The 17500-nt window shown below is 40.5% G+C and overlaps 2 protein-coding genes across 4 annotated transcripts in view; both read right to left on the minus strand.

The window, feature by feature from the left end:
- The window catches only part of LOC138060007 (3'-5' exoribonuclease HELZ2-like), a 153468-nt gene that overhangs the window by 108616 nt on the left and 27352 nt on the right, over positions 1-17500 (minus strand). The gene's annotated exons all lie outside the window — the stretch shown is intronic.
- Positions 5633-11874, minus strand: LOC138060522 (uncharacterized). Its single transcript, XM_068906328.1, has 3 exons — positions 10276-11874; positions 9517-9674; positions 5633-8961 (listed from the first exon to the last, which is right to left on the minus strand). The coding sequence occupies exons 1-3, from the start codon at positions 10577-10579 to the stop codon at positions 8359-8361; spliced, it is 1065 nt and encodes a 354-aa protein (XP_068762429.1). The 5' UTR covers positions 10580-11874; the 3' UTR covers positions 5633-8358.

Here is a 17500-nt window from a genome sequence, read left to right on the forward strand (position 1 = left end):
GTGGGGAAAGAAAGGTGAGTCTTGTTCTAGCTACCAGTTCCAAACGATTTCATCACATAAAGATTCAAATACACAAGTTGTCTACTGTTTATCCTGGGTTATCAGTCAAGACGTGATTCGCCAGCTGGCGACCAGTTCTGAAAATCTAGTCACCAGCATTCAATTTTTGGTCGCATTAGCGACTCCGATTTGGAGTTGCAAGTAACCTAACAAAGTTACGGTTCAAACGACCCGACGTTTCGACACTCAGAAATTCTGTGTCTTCATTAGGGATGAAAAGAAACAGTTGGAAGAGCCCTTTCGTAGAGACACTCATTAGCGACCTTTGGCACTAATGACGTACGCGATAACTGCGAAACAAGAAGTTTTTTTCCGCGTCCGCCGTTCATCCACAACGTCAAAGTCAAAAGCCTTTTCCGACGTTGGCTCATATCTTCTCAAAACCAAAAGGTCGCGTAAACTGGCAACAACAAATCGACTCCGTTTATTACATTTCTTGCAATGACTATGAATAAGTATATAACGGACAAACCACACGCTAGTTCGATACACGTTTGAGGGAGCACCAGAAACCAACAACAACAACAACCTTTATTTGTACCGATATAATTGATGACTTTTGTTTTTTTTCAACAAATGAAACCAAAAAAACTCACTGAGTGCGACTTGCCTGGAATAACCATAACGGCTAAAAAGGCCAGGCACCCACAGGAACCTATGACCCGGAGTCTACAACTCCATTGTCTTCGTGTCAAGGCGTTTTCACAAACCGATTTATTTTTAGATTGAATTTCTCGCGAATGGGACTCCCACAGAAGGGAATGGAGCTCCCGGTGTTGTGGTTAGGCCTCATTTCATTCTTTCATTCATTCATGCGCTGGGTGAGATCGCTAATTGACTGATAGCGGCTGCCAGCGGGGCCTATATATGCTGATGTCCGATCTCACCCATAGATCCCTTCCTTGTAAAGCGCATTTGAATATGTTAATAGAAAATGCGCTATATAAATTCATTACCATTACAGAAGCTGATGACCAATATCAAGAAATTAAGTAATGATCCGTGTAAGGTGGATAGCAATTTCCTTTGTTATGGGGCAACGGGGCTTTCCCCACATAGGAATGTTATCATTTTTACACAGAGAATGCATAAACCTACAGGAAGGCAATAAAATTCATTCACAGCCCACTTTGAAAGGGTGTTTTTTTGTGTTAAAAGATTTTGACCAATCACAAGAGTTGAAAACAAAAGCCAAGAAACGTTTACAATTTTACATGTTCCCCACATACGATTTCTGTGGAATTCATTTAAACTGAGACCAGATGAAAGATGGAAGATGGTTGGAAAGTAAGGATGAATATAATACTGCTTTATGAAGTTTTGTTAACCGTTTGCTGTTTAAGCCAATCAGAAGTAAGTACAGACAATAGAAAAGTTATCAACTTTTTGCATACCAATTAAATTCCAACATGTTCGTTGCCGTTGTTGCTATCGTTCTTATCTGGACCGTTTCTTAACCTGATGTCATGGTCACCGAACCGGAACTGCCTTTGTTTTGTTTTCTGTTTTTTTTTTTCTTTTTCGGAAAAGGTAGTCTAAAAAAGGATCGGTCTGTAAAAATGACGTGATATAGGCCCAGTATGGGAGTCGTAGTCTCCGGGTCATGGGTTCCTGTCAAAAGAGAACACTGGTGGCGAATTTGAGGTTGTTTACTTGAGAGCGATGTTGAATTCAACCACAATCGGAGGAGGGGATTAGGTTGGTGATTGACACAAGTTTAATTCTAGCTATTTACGATTTTTACGCTAATCTGAGCGTAGAAAAGCGGAAAAAAAAAACAATGGCGTTCATGCAGGTATTCCCTTCCTTCCATTCCATCTCGCGCCCCCTCCTTGTTCTCCCGCGGGTTCTCCCTTTCCCTTCACCTTCGAACGCCTGCTACCTAAATAACAGAAAGAAGTGTCACAGAGATGAGGGCCAGACGATGAGGTATCTAACCTCAAGCCCGTTTGGTTTCCTTTTCATCATGCTTTCCTGGTTTCATGGTTTCCTTTTTCATCATGCTAGGAAACCAGAAGAACCAAGGGTGGCGTTTGACTGTGCATCCGTAAGTGGTGGGAATTCACTCAATGAGTTGTTGCTGAGAGGACCAGAGAATACCAGTACACTGATAGCGTAATCCTTAAATTCAGGGTGGAGGTTATAGGAGTCACTGCAAACGAAAGACTTATCCGAGCCAAAGACTTATCAGATGCTTTTACACATCTTCGGAACAAAGTCCTTTTATAGAGACGGTAATTAGCGACCTTCGACACTAATGAGATGTAGGTATGTGTCAGGTAAAATGCCGCCATCATCACGGTTCAAAGGAGCGTGAGCGGAATTAGTGTGCCACGCCTCCAAACGAAGACGCTGAGGGTACCACTTGTTGGTACTGATAATTTTAGAATTATTCCAACCTATTGCATGGTTGGTCAAGCAAGCATATTCCGACAAAGCAAAATTTCCCTTTTTGGAAAGAAAAACCGGTAAACTTATAACTTTTTTTGTGTAATTCTTCTGCTGTTGAATAAGTGTATGTGTGTTTTGTGCCGGTCTCTGCTTCTCTGTTTTATTTGTCCCTATTTTAATTACTCACAAAAAAATATTTATAGATCAGTATAGAGCGGTTTTCAATTGAGTGTCGAAAGTAATTAGATAATTACTTTGGTTTTGGTTTTGGTTTGGTTTTTCTGTGCGTTCCTATTGGGTGTGCGAAAATTTTCTACCAATCACTGATGAGGTTTGATTTGTCAGCCAATCAAGTTAGGAAGAAAAACCAATAAAGATATTGCTCGACATCACGAAAGCGGGGAAGAAATTGGCGTGTAACGATAGCATTACGTTTTCGTTTCTTTTTTTTTTTTTTTCCGTTCATCCGTTGTGTATTTTGTTTGACGAATGTTCTGTTAGACCTATGATTTGATGTGCCTTCCGAAAGTTTTGTTTTGGTTTGGTTTTGTTACACGGTCGGCGGAATGTTGTGTTGACGGACATGGCGTGGAGAATTAACAAGCATGGTGGCGTTTACAAAAAAGGAGCAGCTTTTCCTTTGCAGAAGCGATACCAAATTGCCGCATCCTATCTTCGAACTGGCAGTTGTGGTGCTGCTGCAGCGGAGAACATGTGTACTTACGACACTGCGCGAAACATCGTCAACAAGTTTTTGACGACTGGCCTTTTTGACCCGGGAGGAAGAGGTTCACCGCACACGATTATGCCGCCATGGAAAGTGGCCTACCTGGAAGCACTTGTTACACACGACCCATTTATGTATCTCACTGAAATCCAGAAAGCCCTTCGAGACGACCTAAACTTACCTGTAGCTGAAATTCCATCTATTCCTACAATTTGCAGAACTCTTATCAGTTTAGATTTAACGAGACACAAGGCAGCAAAGGTACCATTGGAAAGGTTTACACCTCAGAACAGAGCTCGACGAACGGCTTTTGTGGAATGGAGAAGAACTGTTGACCCAAGAAAGCTTTATTTTGTTGACGAGACTGCTATTCAACTCGTTAATGGGGTACGAACCACTGGACGGTGCCACACAAATAGCAATGTTCCCGTAGTCACGAACAGAGGAGACGAACGCGTGAAAATGTCAGTATTAAGTGTGATCGGCTACGACAGCGGAATCATTGGAGCATACCCTATCCACGGAAGCTTCAACAGACTTCAGTTTAACTACGGTATGACACAATATTTTGTTCCTTTAATTCCACGCGATTCATTCCTGGTAATGGACAATGCTTCGATTCACAATGAAAGAGACCTAATAAACATTTTAGCACCTAAGAACATTACCCTTGTTAAACTACCACCGTATTCTTATGACTTCAACCCAATCGAACTTGTATTCGGTAGTGTCAAAGTGTATGTTAGGAGATGGCCTGAGCTACTCAGTGCCAACATGTCATTTGCCATTGTAAATGCATTTTTGCAAGTTCATGTCCGCAGCGTCCAGAAATTTTACCGCAAGTGTTGGCAAGTTATGAGTTAGTAGTTATTACGAAACCTTTGCATTCTATTTAACAAATAGATTCCATGTTGCCGTGCGTCTGTTCAGTAATAGATCACAGATGACGTCAAAATGTGGTAAGAACAAAAAAGTGGCACAAGAGGCGATAGCCGAGTGTGTCACTGATGTTCTTACCACATTTTGACGTCTTCTGTGATCTATTACTGAACAGACGCACGGCAACATGGAATCTATTTGTTTTATATAATAAAGAATTAAACTTTATTCGCATAAAAGCTGATGGTGACGTCAATCGTGCGTCTGTCCTCTAATAGATCGTAGGCAAGAACCAATCAAAATCGGGTTTCGACAAAACACTGACCCCCGGTCAACTGACCCCCTTACTGACCCCCCTACTGACCCACTATAAAATCAATGGGAAAATGAATACTGCTTACTTAAGCCTCAACAACCCTTTTTAAACGGCATTGTTCAACAGTATTTAAGTCTAAGCACCCATTTTAAAAAGGTTAGTTTTCGATTATTGTTGTGATGGCCGATTACTTCATGTAAGCTAACCTTTTTAAAATGGGTGCTTAGACTTAAATACTGTTGAACAATGCTGTTTAAAAAGGGTTTTTGAGGCTTAAGTAAGCAGTATTCATTTTCCCATTGATTTTATAGTGGGTCAGTAGGGGGGTCAGTAAGGGGGTCAGTTGACCGGGGGTCAGTGTTTTGTCGAAACCCATCAAAATCCGTGAATAACTTGGGTTATTATATAAATTGGAATAGTCTAGCTTACAGTACAGGATGCAAAATAGGACTTATCAAAAGGGGTGTGTTAGTGTGTGTGTGGTGGGGGAGGGGTGAGGGTAGGTGGCCAAATGTCTTCTTGAAATGGTTTAGTTTTGAGTTTAGACCATAATTTCTTGAAAAGATGTTGAATTGGTAAAATTTGAAAAGAAAATCTAAGGTTTGTTCTCTTGTGCGACCTATCTGTGCCTGTCCCCTAAGTAGGTTTCCTTCATCCATCTCCCCTTATTGGTAATGAGGCATTCAAATAATTTTTTGCCAGATTGCAGACTACCACCTCTGCATCCCTGAGCATTGTGAAGCCAGTGCTATGCCAAAGTTTTCAACTCCTCTGGTTTGAAGAGCAGTTTTGGAAAGCTTGTTTCCAAAATGGTGCAGTGAGTCTTAAAGTAGAAATAGAGCAGTGTTTTCACATTTTCAATGCTACTGGTATTTCCTTACTTAAACAAATGACTTCAAAATATGTTTTGGGTCTACAAAAAAGTCAACTAACCTTTCGTCTTTTATGACACAGGATTTCATATAATTATTTTCTCGATTGAAACTTTGAGCTTAAAAATGTGTGGATGAACTTGTTGCTTCAACACAGAGGTGAATTGGATTGGTAGTACAGTAAAAAGCAAATTTTAAGGTTGAAAGATCCCTTCCTGATAATGTCATTAGAACTAAATGCTACTGACATGACAATCATAAAACTGCAACTGTCATTACACAATATGAACTGATGTAAAAAATCAATTTTTTTTTTGGAATTTTGTTTCTTTGGTTACTTCATGATTCCTTTTTTTTTTTTATATTGAGGAAGGTACATGTTTGTTTTTGTGAATGGAGAGGCTGGGGTACAAAAAGTTGACAGTACATTGTATTCTAAAAAGGATCAATAATAATTGATCCCTTTCAGAATAATGTATATGTGCTGAAAAGGGGTGGCAAACAGTAGCAGGGAAAACATGGATCTCAGAATTTCTGTATATAATTTAAATGATTTTTAGAGAATTTTGGTTTACAATGGGTCATCAAGACTTGTTTTTGTATGCCCCTTCCTACCTTTGAGTAACAACCTTTTGTGCTTAAGGTCTCAGACTTACATACATAATTTGGATTTTACTATTTGCCAACCCTTTTATGTTAAGGATATATGTGATAAAATTGACATTGTAGTTGCTCTCAAAGAACCACCAACATGTAATGAGTTTGAAGAATGAGAACTGAAAATATTTAATGCAATTTTTTGCTGGAATGCTTCAGACTTGAGAACTTGTGGATTTTAGTTTACCAAGATGCAACTTGAGAGTCTCTCTACTTGCAATGTTAAATAATGTTTGCAACATTTCATTACATAATACCAAAACATTAAATTTAAATGTCCTCCAAAAAAGTTGTCGACTGTTTCTTTGCAATCACCCGATGGAGATAGGGGAATAATAGGAGCATGTAAGCACGTTTGCATGGGGGTGGTAGATAAGATGTGTCTCCTTGTTGTAAAGCGTTACATTCCCACTTTGGGGAGGTGAGGGAGTCTTTGGTTGAAAAAGACTGGTACAAAAGATTGTCAAGCACATTGCCACTGTGTGCCATCCATATTGACAGAAAGCTTTGCAAGATCAGGTTTAATAACTCACCCATTAAAAGAGACAAAGGTTGTGACAACCAATGCCAATGAAAGCCAGCTAGTAAAGGTAAGTGTGTTCCAAATATAAATCTGTAGCCACTGTATTAGCACTCATTTATTATCTTCTTTTTCTTTGCTTTGTTGTACGATTGCAGCCATTTATTTATAAAATGACCATTCAGGGCTTCAGGTTTTATATAAGCTTAAGTGTACTGCCCCACTTGTCCTTTTGTGCTAATACTTCCACAGCGTCTGACAATGGAGGTGTGCAGACTGTGGCTTATGTGATAAAATTAATTTCCATGATTTTTAATATCAGGTAATTTTGGTTGTATTTTCACAAATGCAGTAGACCTTACCAAAATTTTGTGTTGTTTTCAAAATCCTACTTGTATTTCACGGACACACATGAGAAAAATGGATGAAAAGCAGAAAGTTAACAGGGTAATGCGATGTTTTCTCGGGCAGCTTCATCCTAATTCATGTTCTCTTTCAAGAGGGTAACAATCTAGCATGGCACATCATGATATAATAGCTTTTTTCAGGGTGTCAAGCAGCACATCAGCTCAAGAAAATAGAAAAATTGGAAATTTGACCACAACAAAATAGGAAAAACGTGAAAAAATAGGAAAAAATATAAAATTTCACAAGTAGCTTACACAGCACATCGGCTTACCCACACAAGCCTACAATCTTTTTTTAAAATGATCTTCACTACCTTCTGTTCCATCCTTACAACTTTAGTTTGGAAATGTCAGTTATCCTTCCATGACAAAACACTCACCAGTATATACCGGTAGTCACCTGGCCCCAGTTGTTCAAATGATGGATAGTGCTATCCACCGGATAAATAACTATCCAGTGGGTAAGTTATAGCGAAACCAATTCCACTATCCAATGGATAGTGATTTATCCAGTGGATAGCGTTATCCATGGAGCCTGACAGACACAGTATGAAGTATGATTGCTTCAAATGCTACAGCCCTCCAAAACCCAATTGAGCTCCCCAGCACTATATTTGAAGTTTCCAAGAACTCAGCAATAGTTAAGTTTTCTTGAAATCAACAATCATGAACAATAAAAAGTTCACAAATTAATCCTTTTTAGTGTAAAGGAAAAGAAATTGATGCTCTCCCAGGGCCCATACCCCTGAGTACATTTTTCTTTCAGGGTCAAGGGCTAGAAATTTCACTTTAAAAGGGTGATGAACAAAACACTGCCCACCCAGTCAACAGTCAGTGTGGACTACCCCGAAAGAACTACTGAATGTAACTGAGCTGTTTAACATTTTGTAAGCTATTTAGATTGTCATTGTTCAGAATGATCTTATGGCACTGTAACCATGAGACATCCGTATGTATACATGTTTGGTGTTAAAGTCCCCAGAAACAAAATTGAAAAAACGAAAATTCTTTTATGCTGATGCACATATAGACTCGAGCTTAAATTCTAGCTCAAATTTTCAAATGTAAATTCTCAAAGAAAAGTTTTGAACCAGACCAACAAAAAGCGACAATAAAAATGAATGAATGAATTAACATACGGAAATGAAAAGTCTTGCCAGGACAATTATAATCAGTGACACACTCAAAACATCTCCAATGTTAATTAACTTGTCTGGGTCTGGTTCAGGATTTCATATTTTTCATACAACCTACCACAATAAAACTAAACAGCAGTAAGCCACACTCTTGACTGTGCTATAATTCATGAAGTAAGTACCCATACTCTCATATAACTACGCTTGCTCATTGTTTTAATGATGCAAATAATTGCTGAGCTTTAATAAGCAGTCAATGGACTAGCAGTTCGAATCTGCTTATGTCCAAAACGTGAAGAGAAGAGGGTGTATTTTTTCACAAATGTATTGCCAAAGGAAAGGTGGAAAAGTGACGAAAAACTCCTTTCACGTTGAGAAGAAATGTTGCACAGCTCAAAGGCGGGGCCTACCATCCAGAGGGTGCCCACAATGTGGGCAAAAATGGAAATCCTGTGCCTCACAAGTGTACCCACAGTGAGGGCACCTGAATGGCCTTCTGCCACTTGTGTGCCCTTCAGGAAAACTTAAGAAGCTTGACAGGGGGTCTGGAAGTGCAGAAGAGGAGGGAAGGGAGTCTTCTGCACCAGAAAAACTTAACACAAGTGATGATGGTGATGATAAAGATAGTGGTGATGATGACGAGCCAGTTGAGGATGAAGTTAGACTAACCAAAAAATCAACAGTTTTACCAAAATCAAAGGAAAACGAGGAAAAACAATCATCCAGCATGTTGGAAAACTGTGGAAATAAAGCTGAAAGTCGGCGGAGGTTTTCACAATCATCCACTGTCATAGTACACATGGGTTGTTGTAATTGAGCCTGGCCGCTTGCTTCATTGGTCGTCAGATGGTCAAGCACAGTGTTTACATTTTCCCCACATTCCCTGAACAACTGCTCCAAAGTTGTAAAGGGAATGTGAGGAAAGGCTGCCTCCAGTTGCGTGAGGGCCATGACTGCTGACGGCTGTCTTTCTGTTACCTGCCCATGGTTCTCTGTCTGCACGATTTAAAATAAAGGTTTATATAAATTAACGCATCCGTTGATTTTCAGAACACACTTTAACAATGTTTTCCTCCAAAACAATTTTGACATCCTCCAGGAGGATAATGACATTTTACTCACATCAAGAGCACTAGTAAATCACAATTCTATTACTACCTACTGTGAAGGTTGTTATACAATCCAGGCGAAATGGAAATTAAAGTTGGTTTCGGGATGGACCTTCACAAAAGTTATGGGGATTGGGGGAACAAGGATAGGTGCATAAAAATGTCATTTATAGTAAACAACAAGAAATATCAATTATTTAAATTGCGGGTATTATCCATCTAAAAGGGCCACAATCAGATGGTTTTTAATTGTATTAATACTACGTTTCGTTCTTCAGCACCATGCTATGGATTTGATCATCCAAAAATAGAAAAAACACCACTTTTGAACACTTATTAGACATGGAAAAACAAGACAGCACTTATTCATGGGGTAAATATGCATTATAGAAGGTAGCAACCAATACATTTATATTTACTTTTTTTCCTTTTATTTACTTACCCTCTGCATACTGCCTTCTGAATAGGCCCTCAAAGCCCTTGCATGGTTGGTTAGGAATGGCAGCTTTTTCTCCTCTTCTGAGAGATTTGCCATGAAATTGTTGACAAATCTGTTCATTTGCTCATTTTTGTTTTCATCCTTCAAACGCTTTGCTTTAGCTACATGTAGGGTAAAAACGAACAAAACTGAACGCAGTGTAAAAAATATTGAGGAAAAGGCTCACCAACGAATTTAGTACAATCCATATCTCAATGGCAAAAAAATAATAATTAAGCTTTAACCTTTCTTCATGAAGAAGATATTTGCATTACTGCTAAAAAGGTAAAAACACTTTGCTTGCTCTCCACAGGTCTACATCCCTTTTTCATTTATCAACTTAACGTAGTAAAAGGAAAAGTGCATTTCCCTTCACCCATTTTACCGATAATTCAAGTTTACTGACCATCTCTGGTAGCCGCAGCTACACAAGTTGACAACCTTCAAATACATAATTTTTGATCTTAAAGAAACAGACCAAGGAGGGTCGCACGGCTGAGGTAAGCTTTGTTGCAAACCTACCGAAAATGAAGATGTTTGCATCACCGTACTGTATCGAGAAAGAGGTAGAAACCATTTTGCTAGCCGTCCACAGGTGAACGGTTATCCCTTTTTCTTTCATCTATTATCATTAACATAGTAAAAGGAAAAAAAATTCATTTCCGTTCGTCAATCTTTACGATAATTCTAATGAAATATCTAGTAGAGTAACAGTTTACTTACCGGCTCTGGCAGCCGCAACCGAAGTGGCACTCGCTTTTTGTCCAGAATTTGCTACTGCGAGAACATTAGCAGCGGAAACAGTTCCGAGAGTTCCGGCGACCGCAGCGACCGGTGTTGTTGTGGTGCTGGTGACTGTGGATGTCTCTATATTCCTCAAATTGCGGTGATAGGAATTTCTGTGCCGCGTTCTGGTACAATTCAGGCAGACACAGTCCTTCCAAGGGCAACTCGCTCTATGAGCGTGTGTAACCCTTGTTGAGACCCCATGGTTTTTACAAAAATTACAAAAATGTGGGCCAGGCATACTAGACAACAAAGACAAAATCGTGACCCAAACAGAAAAAAAATTGTTTCGCCCTAGCTACGGAGCGGTCACACGATTTTCCCGCCAAAAGGACGCCGTTCGCCACTAGCCGTCAGCAGAAAGCTACACAGCGTTTGAATACATGTATATTTTTTCCTTTAAAAAAGAACCAGACTATGGGTACTTTCTCCGGTTGTCTGTTAGACTATCGGCAACCGCGAATGGCTCTGAGAATAATTTGGTTTTACAAAAGCAATTTCATCAAAGAATACAAACTCATCCCCCTGAGTTGTGACCCGTAAAGCAGAGAATTTCAATGGAGACTTTTCAAAGCATAAGGCAAAATATTAAACGAAGTACGAAATATTAGCCTAACTTACATCACACCGCCCAAGTAGTTCTTCCAAAAGAAGACGAAGACGAGCTGGTAAGCTACCGAACAATGAAGCTGGCCAGCAATATTCCTGAAGGAGGCCAACGCGAAGTCTTGCGTTTACGGCACGAAGTGGGGAAAAACATGTATCTACGTTCCCAAATACCGCTCCCGTAAATAATGATACCCACCACAACATCTTTCCGTTCCAAAGCATTTATTCCAATGCCATTTTCATCTAAATACAGCTCTCAAAATCTCAAAAGCCCGGCCGACGATTCACAGTCATAAAGAAATGGCGGCGATTGAAAGTTCGCGAATTCAGTGGTGGATATTTGATCCCTGTTGATTGGTTAGTTTTTTCATGACGCCATAGAGTGATACAATGTTGTATTTCATTGGGTAGTTGTTTACAATTGGTTTTGGTTTTACTTCTCCTTGTGATTGGCTGAGTAATTGGTTTTTAATTTAATTGGTTTTGGTTTTACGACACTCAATTGAAAATCGCTCTATCTTGTGTACCGACCTGTTAGATTATCTTTATCAATGATGTAATATTTAAGAAAACATAGGCTGCCAGGAAGTTAGTTCTTCTGGTTTCCTAGGGTGCCATAGAGCGTGACGAGAAGGAAACCAAATGGGCTTGAGATTAGATACCCCATCGTCTGGGCCTCATCTCCATGGCTCTTCTCTGTCGTATTTAGCCTGCGTAGCAGGCGTTCGAAGGTGAAGGGTAAGGTAGAACCCGAGGGAGAACAAGGAGGGCGCGCGAGAAACAAGGGAAGGGAATGCCTGCAAGAACGCTGTCGTTTATTTCCGCTTCTCTACGCTCAGGTTAGCGTAAATACCAAGAATTAAATTTGTGTCAATCACCAACCTAATCCCCTCCTCCGATTATGGTTGAATTCAACATCGTTCTCACGTAAACAACCTGAAACTCGCCACCAATGTTCTCCTTTGACAGGAACCCATGACCCGGAGCTTAGAAATCAGAAATCCCATACTGGGCCTATGTCACAGGATTTTTACGGACCAATCTATTTTTACAAGGAAGGATTACCTTTTTTTGCAAACGTTGGCCGTGTAGCACTTATATTTGAACAGACAGAGTGTAATGTGAAGTGCCAGTCTTCTACCCCATATGAACCATATGAGCTTTAGCCCTACTAATGGAAATGGGCCCACACAAGGACAGAGAAAAACTCTGACCAGCGTGGGAATTGAACCCACGACCTTACCTACAAGGTAAGCCGGGAGCAGGCCGTGGGAACTGAAAAAAGTCACGGCAATGAAAATATTTCTCCGTTTGCAAAAAACGTAATCCTTCTGTACTTGTAGCTCAGTTGGCAGAGCAGCGGTGCTCAAACCCGCAGGTCGTGGGTTCAATTCCCACCCTGGTCAGAGTTTTTCTCTGTCCTTGTGTGGACCCATTTCCGTTAGTAAGGCTGACGCTCACATGGTTTATATGGAGTAGAAAACTAGCACTTCACATTACACTCTAAGTTAAGTCCGATCTATTTTTAGACTACCTTTTCCGAAAACAACAAAGGCAGTTCCGATTCGATGACCCCATGATCTCATTGGCGGGAAATTCAACCTAAAAATAGATCGGTCTATGAAAACGCCGTGACACGATCACAATGGAGTTGTAGGGTCCAGGTCAAGGGTTCCTGCTTTTGATCTGATACAAAGCGTTTGGATAGATATTCGAAATTATCGCAACAGTTTTTAATGTTCCTATACACACGTTGCAAACAAGTTGTGAAGAATTTTCAAATTATTTTATATGGATTCCAGCCACATTTCTTAAACGTTCAGCCCATACAACAGCAAACGATTTCTTTTTCAGCCATGGTGTGAACAAATTCACACAAGATTTTGTTAAGCTATATTCCACCAGTAAACTCAACACAGGTCATGGAAAGATTGCTCCTTTTTCGGTCGACCGTGTTTTGGTTTCGCACTTTTCTCCGCCACCAGATTTTTTTGGAAACAAATGGTAGCGTAAACAAGATTGCGTGGCGCAATTTTTCCGTGAACGTTTTTGATTGGATGTCATTTGACAGCTGCCTTATGTCTGCGTGTTAATTAGGGGGTTGAACGGAAACCCTCCCTTCTTCCACACTGGCCATCCTCGTACTCTCGCTGGTTCTCCTTTTCCCTTCCCCTTCAAACGCAGGCTACCTCGTATTTTTCTAGGACCGTACTTTATTGGCAGTGGAACACTGGATCTCTCTGATAATCATCTCATATAAAAATCCGAGTTAATTTAAAAGTAACCACCGCACACTTTTGGGATCTTTTTTGTCGGATTTCATTTTGTTCCATTAGAGTGGTATTAGCGACCATCAGATTGGAGAATGAGAACGACTGTGAGTACGAGTTTTCTGTCTTGAGCACGCGCATTAGGTTTAAGGAACGAAAATTTTCGAAATCCTCGTGCTCAGAAGTCCATTGTTTTTCGTGACATGAACTTACTGCATTAATGTTTTACACGTGGAGCATAATAATTGAATGTTGATAACTAGTCGCCGACAATTGGTCAATAAAATTAGCTCAAGGAATAGGCAGGTCCCTACGCAGAATGAAATGGCTGTCAATCAAACAATAGGAGGTGTGAAGTAAATCAAAGGTGGGATAAAGTTTATGAATAGCTGCTTTCACTTTTCAAGTTCACTAGGCAAACTATTCTCCAGAATAGAAGCGTCATAAAATGGCTTTTGGCAACAGGGCCCATAGAGGGAACCAAAACGTCACTCTTCGCTTATCAAAATAAGCGGTTACTCCAAAATTGGTTCAAAACAAAGGAAAAAATTAAATGTCGAAACAGTGCAATCTTGACTACCAATTTCAATTGGGCTAAATTTGCGCGGTCCAGTTAACAAACTGGGAATTTTGTTCACTTTCTTCTTTTTTACACGCAACAAGTAAATTTTAAACAGATATGCAAGTGTTTCGCGCGAGCCGGCTTGCTCCATTTAAATGTCCACTGGGATTACACCTTCAAAAATAGAAGAATAACTATTCAAATGACCATGTTTCCTATCAATGAAGAAGAAGACTTTGTTTTCAAGAGTTGCCCTAGACGTTTCTCTGATCCAGAGTTTAGCATGTACCCAGGGTAGAACAGGATCGAGTTCAAATTTACGCCATTTCCAAAGACGTTCTTCATTGAAAATATTCATCGCAACTTTTACATGATGGACTTAAGATATGAAGAAATACAGCGATGACTGGGGGGTCTGTGAGCTCTAAAGAGAGCTCCCGGTCAAGTTTAAGTGATCGCGTATGCTCCAAACGTTTAAGTGATTGAAACAATTTATTATCTTAAAACAACCGCTTTGAAAATTCTTCTATCTATTAACTTTTAAAAAGCGCGCTGGGTCAATCTCTGGAAGAACAATGGCTCATTAGTGAACAGGATGTCCCATTGTTTTGGGGGGCGGAGTTTCTTACTCTCTCCCAGGTCTCGCGGGGTTAAAGATGAATGATTTCCGGGGAGAGTTTTGGCTTTACAGAGTAGCTTCTACTAACAAAACTTTTGATACAACTTACACACATCCCATAAAATTGAAAATTAGACAATAGGTAAACTTACCTTGCAAGATAATTGTAATTCTCCGAGTCCATACGGAGCAATTATGCCGTCATTATGCGATCCCATATCGCGCATGCGCAGCAGACCACTCTTCGAAGTTTATTGTTATGTAAATCAGATACCAGTATATAATACCACTGCTCGCCGGATTCGTCCTCTTTCTTTGGGTGTAGACCAAACAAAGCGAAGTAAGTTACATACTTTTGGCACAGTCCTCTGGGTGGGTCCACAAGGAAAAGAGGGGGGACCGACCTCATAATTGCTCCGTATGGACTCGGAGAATTACAATTATCCTACAAGGTAAGTTTACCTCTTGTCTAATTTTCAATTTTCCTAATCCCTACTCCGCATTATGACGTCATTATGCGCTTTTTGAAGCAATGTGACAAAAGTGTATAACAAGGAAATTTATTTATTGAATTAGAATCATTTCAGCCATGGAAGATTCTGGTACCTGTCTCTTATAAGATTTAGAGAAGGTTTTCTCGCTAGACCAATTGGCTAAACTTAATATTTCCTTAATAGCAGCCCCAGTAAAAAAGGCTTTAGGTGTGGCGGCTGATCCAGTACCATGAGCCTTGAAAATGCTGGTGTCGATAATAGATTTTCCCAAATAGAACGGTTTTTATCCATCTGGCTAAAGTACTGCTAGACACGCCCTTATGCGGTTTACAATAGGAAACAAAAAACTGTTTGGTATTAACGCGAAGCTTCTCGGTCCTTGCGACATATTCGATTAGATGTGAGCGAGGGCATATAGCCCTGTCGTTTTTTAATTCTCGAATGATAACCTTAACAGAATTGCTCCCGGGTCTAGACGTTTTAAGTCTGTCATAAATGACAAAAACTACTTTGCTATTCTCAACAGACATGCAATCAATACGTAAGACCTGTAAAGTCTGGATTCTTTGAGCTGAAACTAGTGCAACTAAAGTCACTATCTTTAAACTCAAGTCCTTGAGAGATAAAGACTCTAATGGTATTAGAGTTTCTAAATATGAGGTAACTATGGCAACGTCCCATGTATGTGAGTACCGTGGTACAGGGTGGTTTAGAAATAAACAAACCCTTCATTAGTCTTGCTACCAGATGATCTTCACCTATGTCACGTCCTGTAATAGACTTAGCACAGTTTTAAACCACACATGCGTCGTCCACACTGGAGCTATCAACAATATGCAAGCTTGATCTTGGCGGACTTTTGCCAATACTTTCGGGATTAGGCTAAATGGAGGAAAAGCATAATAGAAACAATCACGCCATGAGAACGAAAAAGCGTCTGTGGGCACAGCTCCAGGGTCAGGATGCCAAAAAACATATCGGTCACGCTTGGCATTCAAGCGGGTTGCAAAAAGGTCTATTCTCGGATTGACGAGGAGCGGTTCAGTAGGCCATTGGTATACAGTTGGGTGTAGGCTACACTCGGTCCTGTCATTAAAATTCTGAAAATAATAGTCCGCATGTATGTTTTTCTGCCCAGGAATAGGCACAGCAGTAACGAAAATATTTCGTGTAAGGCACCAAAACCAAATTTCTCTTGCCAGGGCATTAAGCATGGGCGAGCCCGTGCCACCCATTTTATTGACATAGGCTACCACAGTCGTGTTATCTGTCTTCAAATAAACCCGTGCGTTGTCACAGGCAAAACATTTCAAGGCCAGAAAAACTGCGAGTAATTCCAAATAATTGATATGGTACGTGGCTTCTTTGGGAGACCAATGACGCCCAGTATGGTATTCACCATGTCGTGCGCCCAATCCTAGGCTACTAGCGTCCGATTCTATGGTATGAGAAAAGGAAGGCGTTCTAAACGACTTGTCGTTTAGGCTTTGATATTCTCAATAATCCAATCCAATTCCGAGCACGCAGTGTCGGTAATGCCAATGAACTCTTCATGAGAAGCACCTGAAGTAACATTAGTTGATTTGCATGCCTCCACAGATCGACAAAATAATTGTAAATACCGAACAGCTGGGAAAGCGGCAACGAGAAGGCCGCTTACCTCGGTTACCTGGCGAATGGAAGCTGTACTCAAATTACACAAAGTCGTACATGCATGTACACTATGTAATCGCCTTCGTTAATTAGCTGAACAGCGAAACCTCTTGTCTCCATTTGAAACTTCTTTTTGCAAACGAGGCGATTTAAGGGCTTTAAATTGATAACTGGGGGTCTCATGTCGCCTGTTTTCTCGGGACTAGAAAAATAATGGACAGAAACTCCCCTTGAGTGTGGAGAGTCTGAGTAACTGCTCTTTTTTCTAGCAGTTTAGAAATTTCATGGTCGATAGCCAAGGCCTGTGCGCCTGTAAAATTAGAAGCCGTTGGCCAGGACACTTGGTGTGGGCCGTGTCAAATTCGATAGCGCTGAACAGATTGTAGAACCCAAGGATCACTTGTTATTTGACACCAGATATCAAAATGAGTGGTAATTTGTCCAACGGAACTCACTTTAATCAACTTTTGACCTTCAATTCCTGGTGGGACCTGGTCGTGGTTGATGATCTCGAGTTCCCTTGGCAGTATCGACCGCGGCGGTACGAGCCGGAACGACCCCGTAAAAAAGAAACGTCAGGGAATCTATTGTCATTGCGGGATACTGGTTTGCGACGGTCAGACCTGTTGCCTGAATTGGTCTCCTTGGTAACCACCTTGGACGTGATCTTATTGGCCTTAGCAATCTCGTCGACTTTCTTGGGTAGATCAATGCCAAACAAATACTTCGTCAGTGGTAACGACCAAGAGCACAGAGAGCGGAAATTCTTGCTCAGCTCTGGTTTAAGAAATTCACGTCTCCTCATTGATGCCTGATACGACGCATTACCAACACAGGTTAACGCATTCCGCAAACACTCCCATAAAAGCTTCGAGTCGATTGGAGTTTTGTTTTTACGGCTCACTTTGGTCATTTGAATGGCCTCAATTAACGGCCGTGCAGAGTTCAGCATGCA

This window comes from Montipora capricornis, chromosome 8, assembly GCF_036669925.1.
Source record: "Montipora capricornis isolate CH-2021 chromosome 8, ASM3666992v2, whole genome shotgun sequence".
Lineage (NCBI taxonomy): Eukaryota > Metazoa > Cnidaria > Anthozoa > Scleractinia > Acroporidae > Montipora > Montipora capricornis.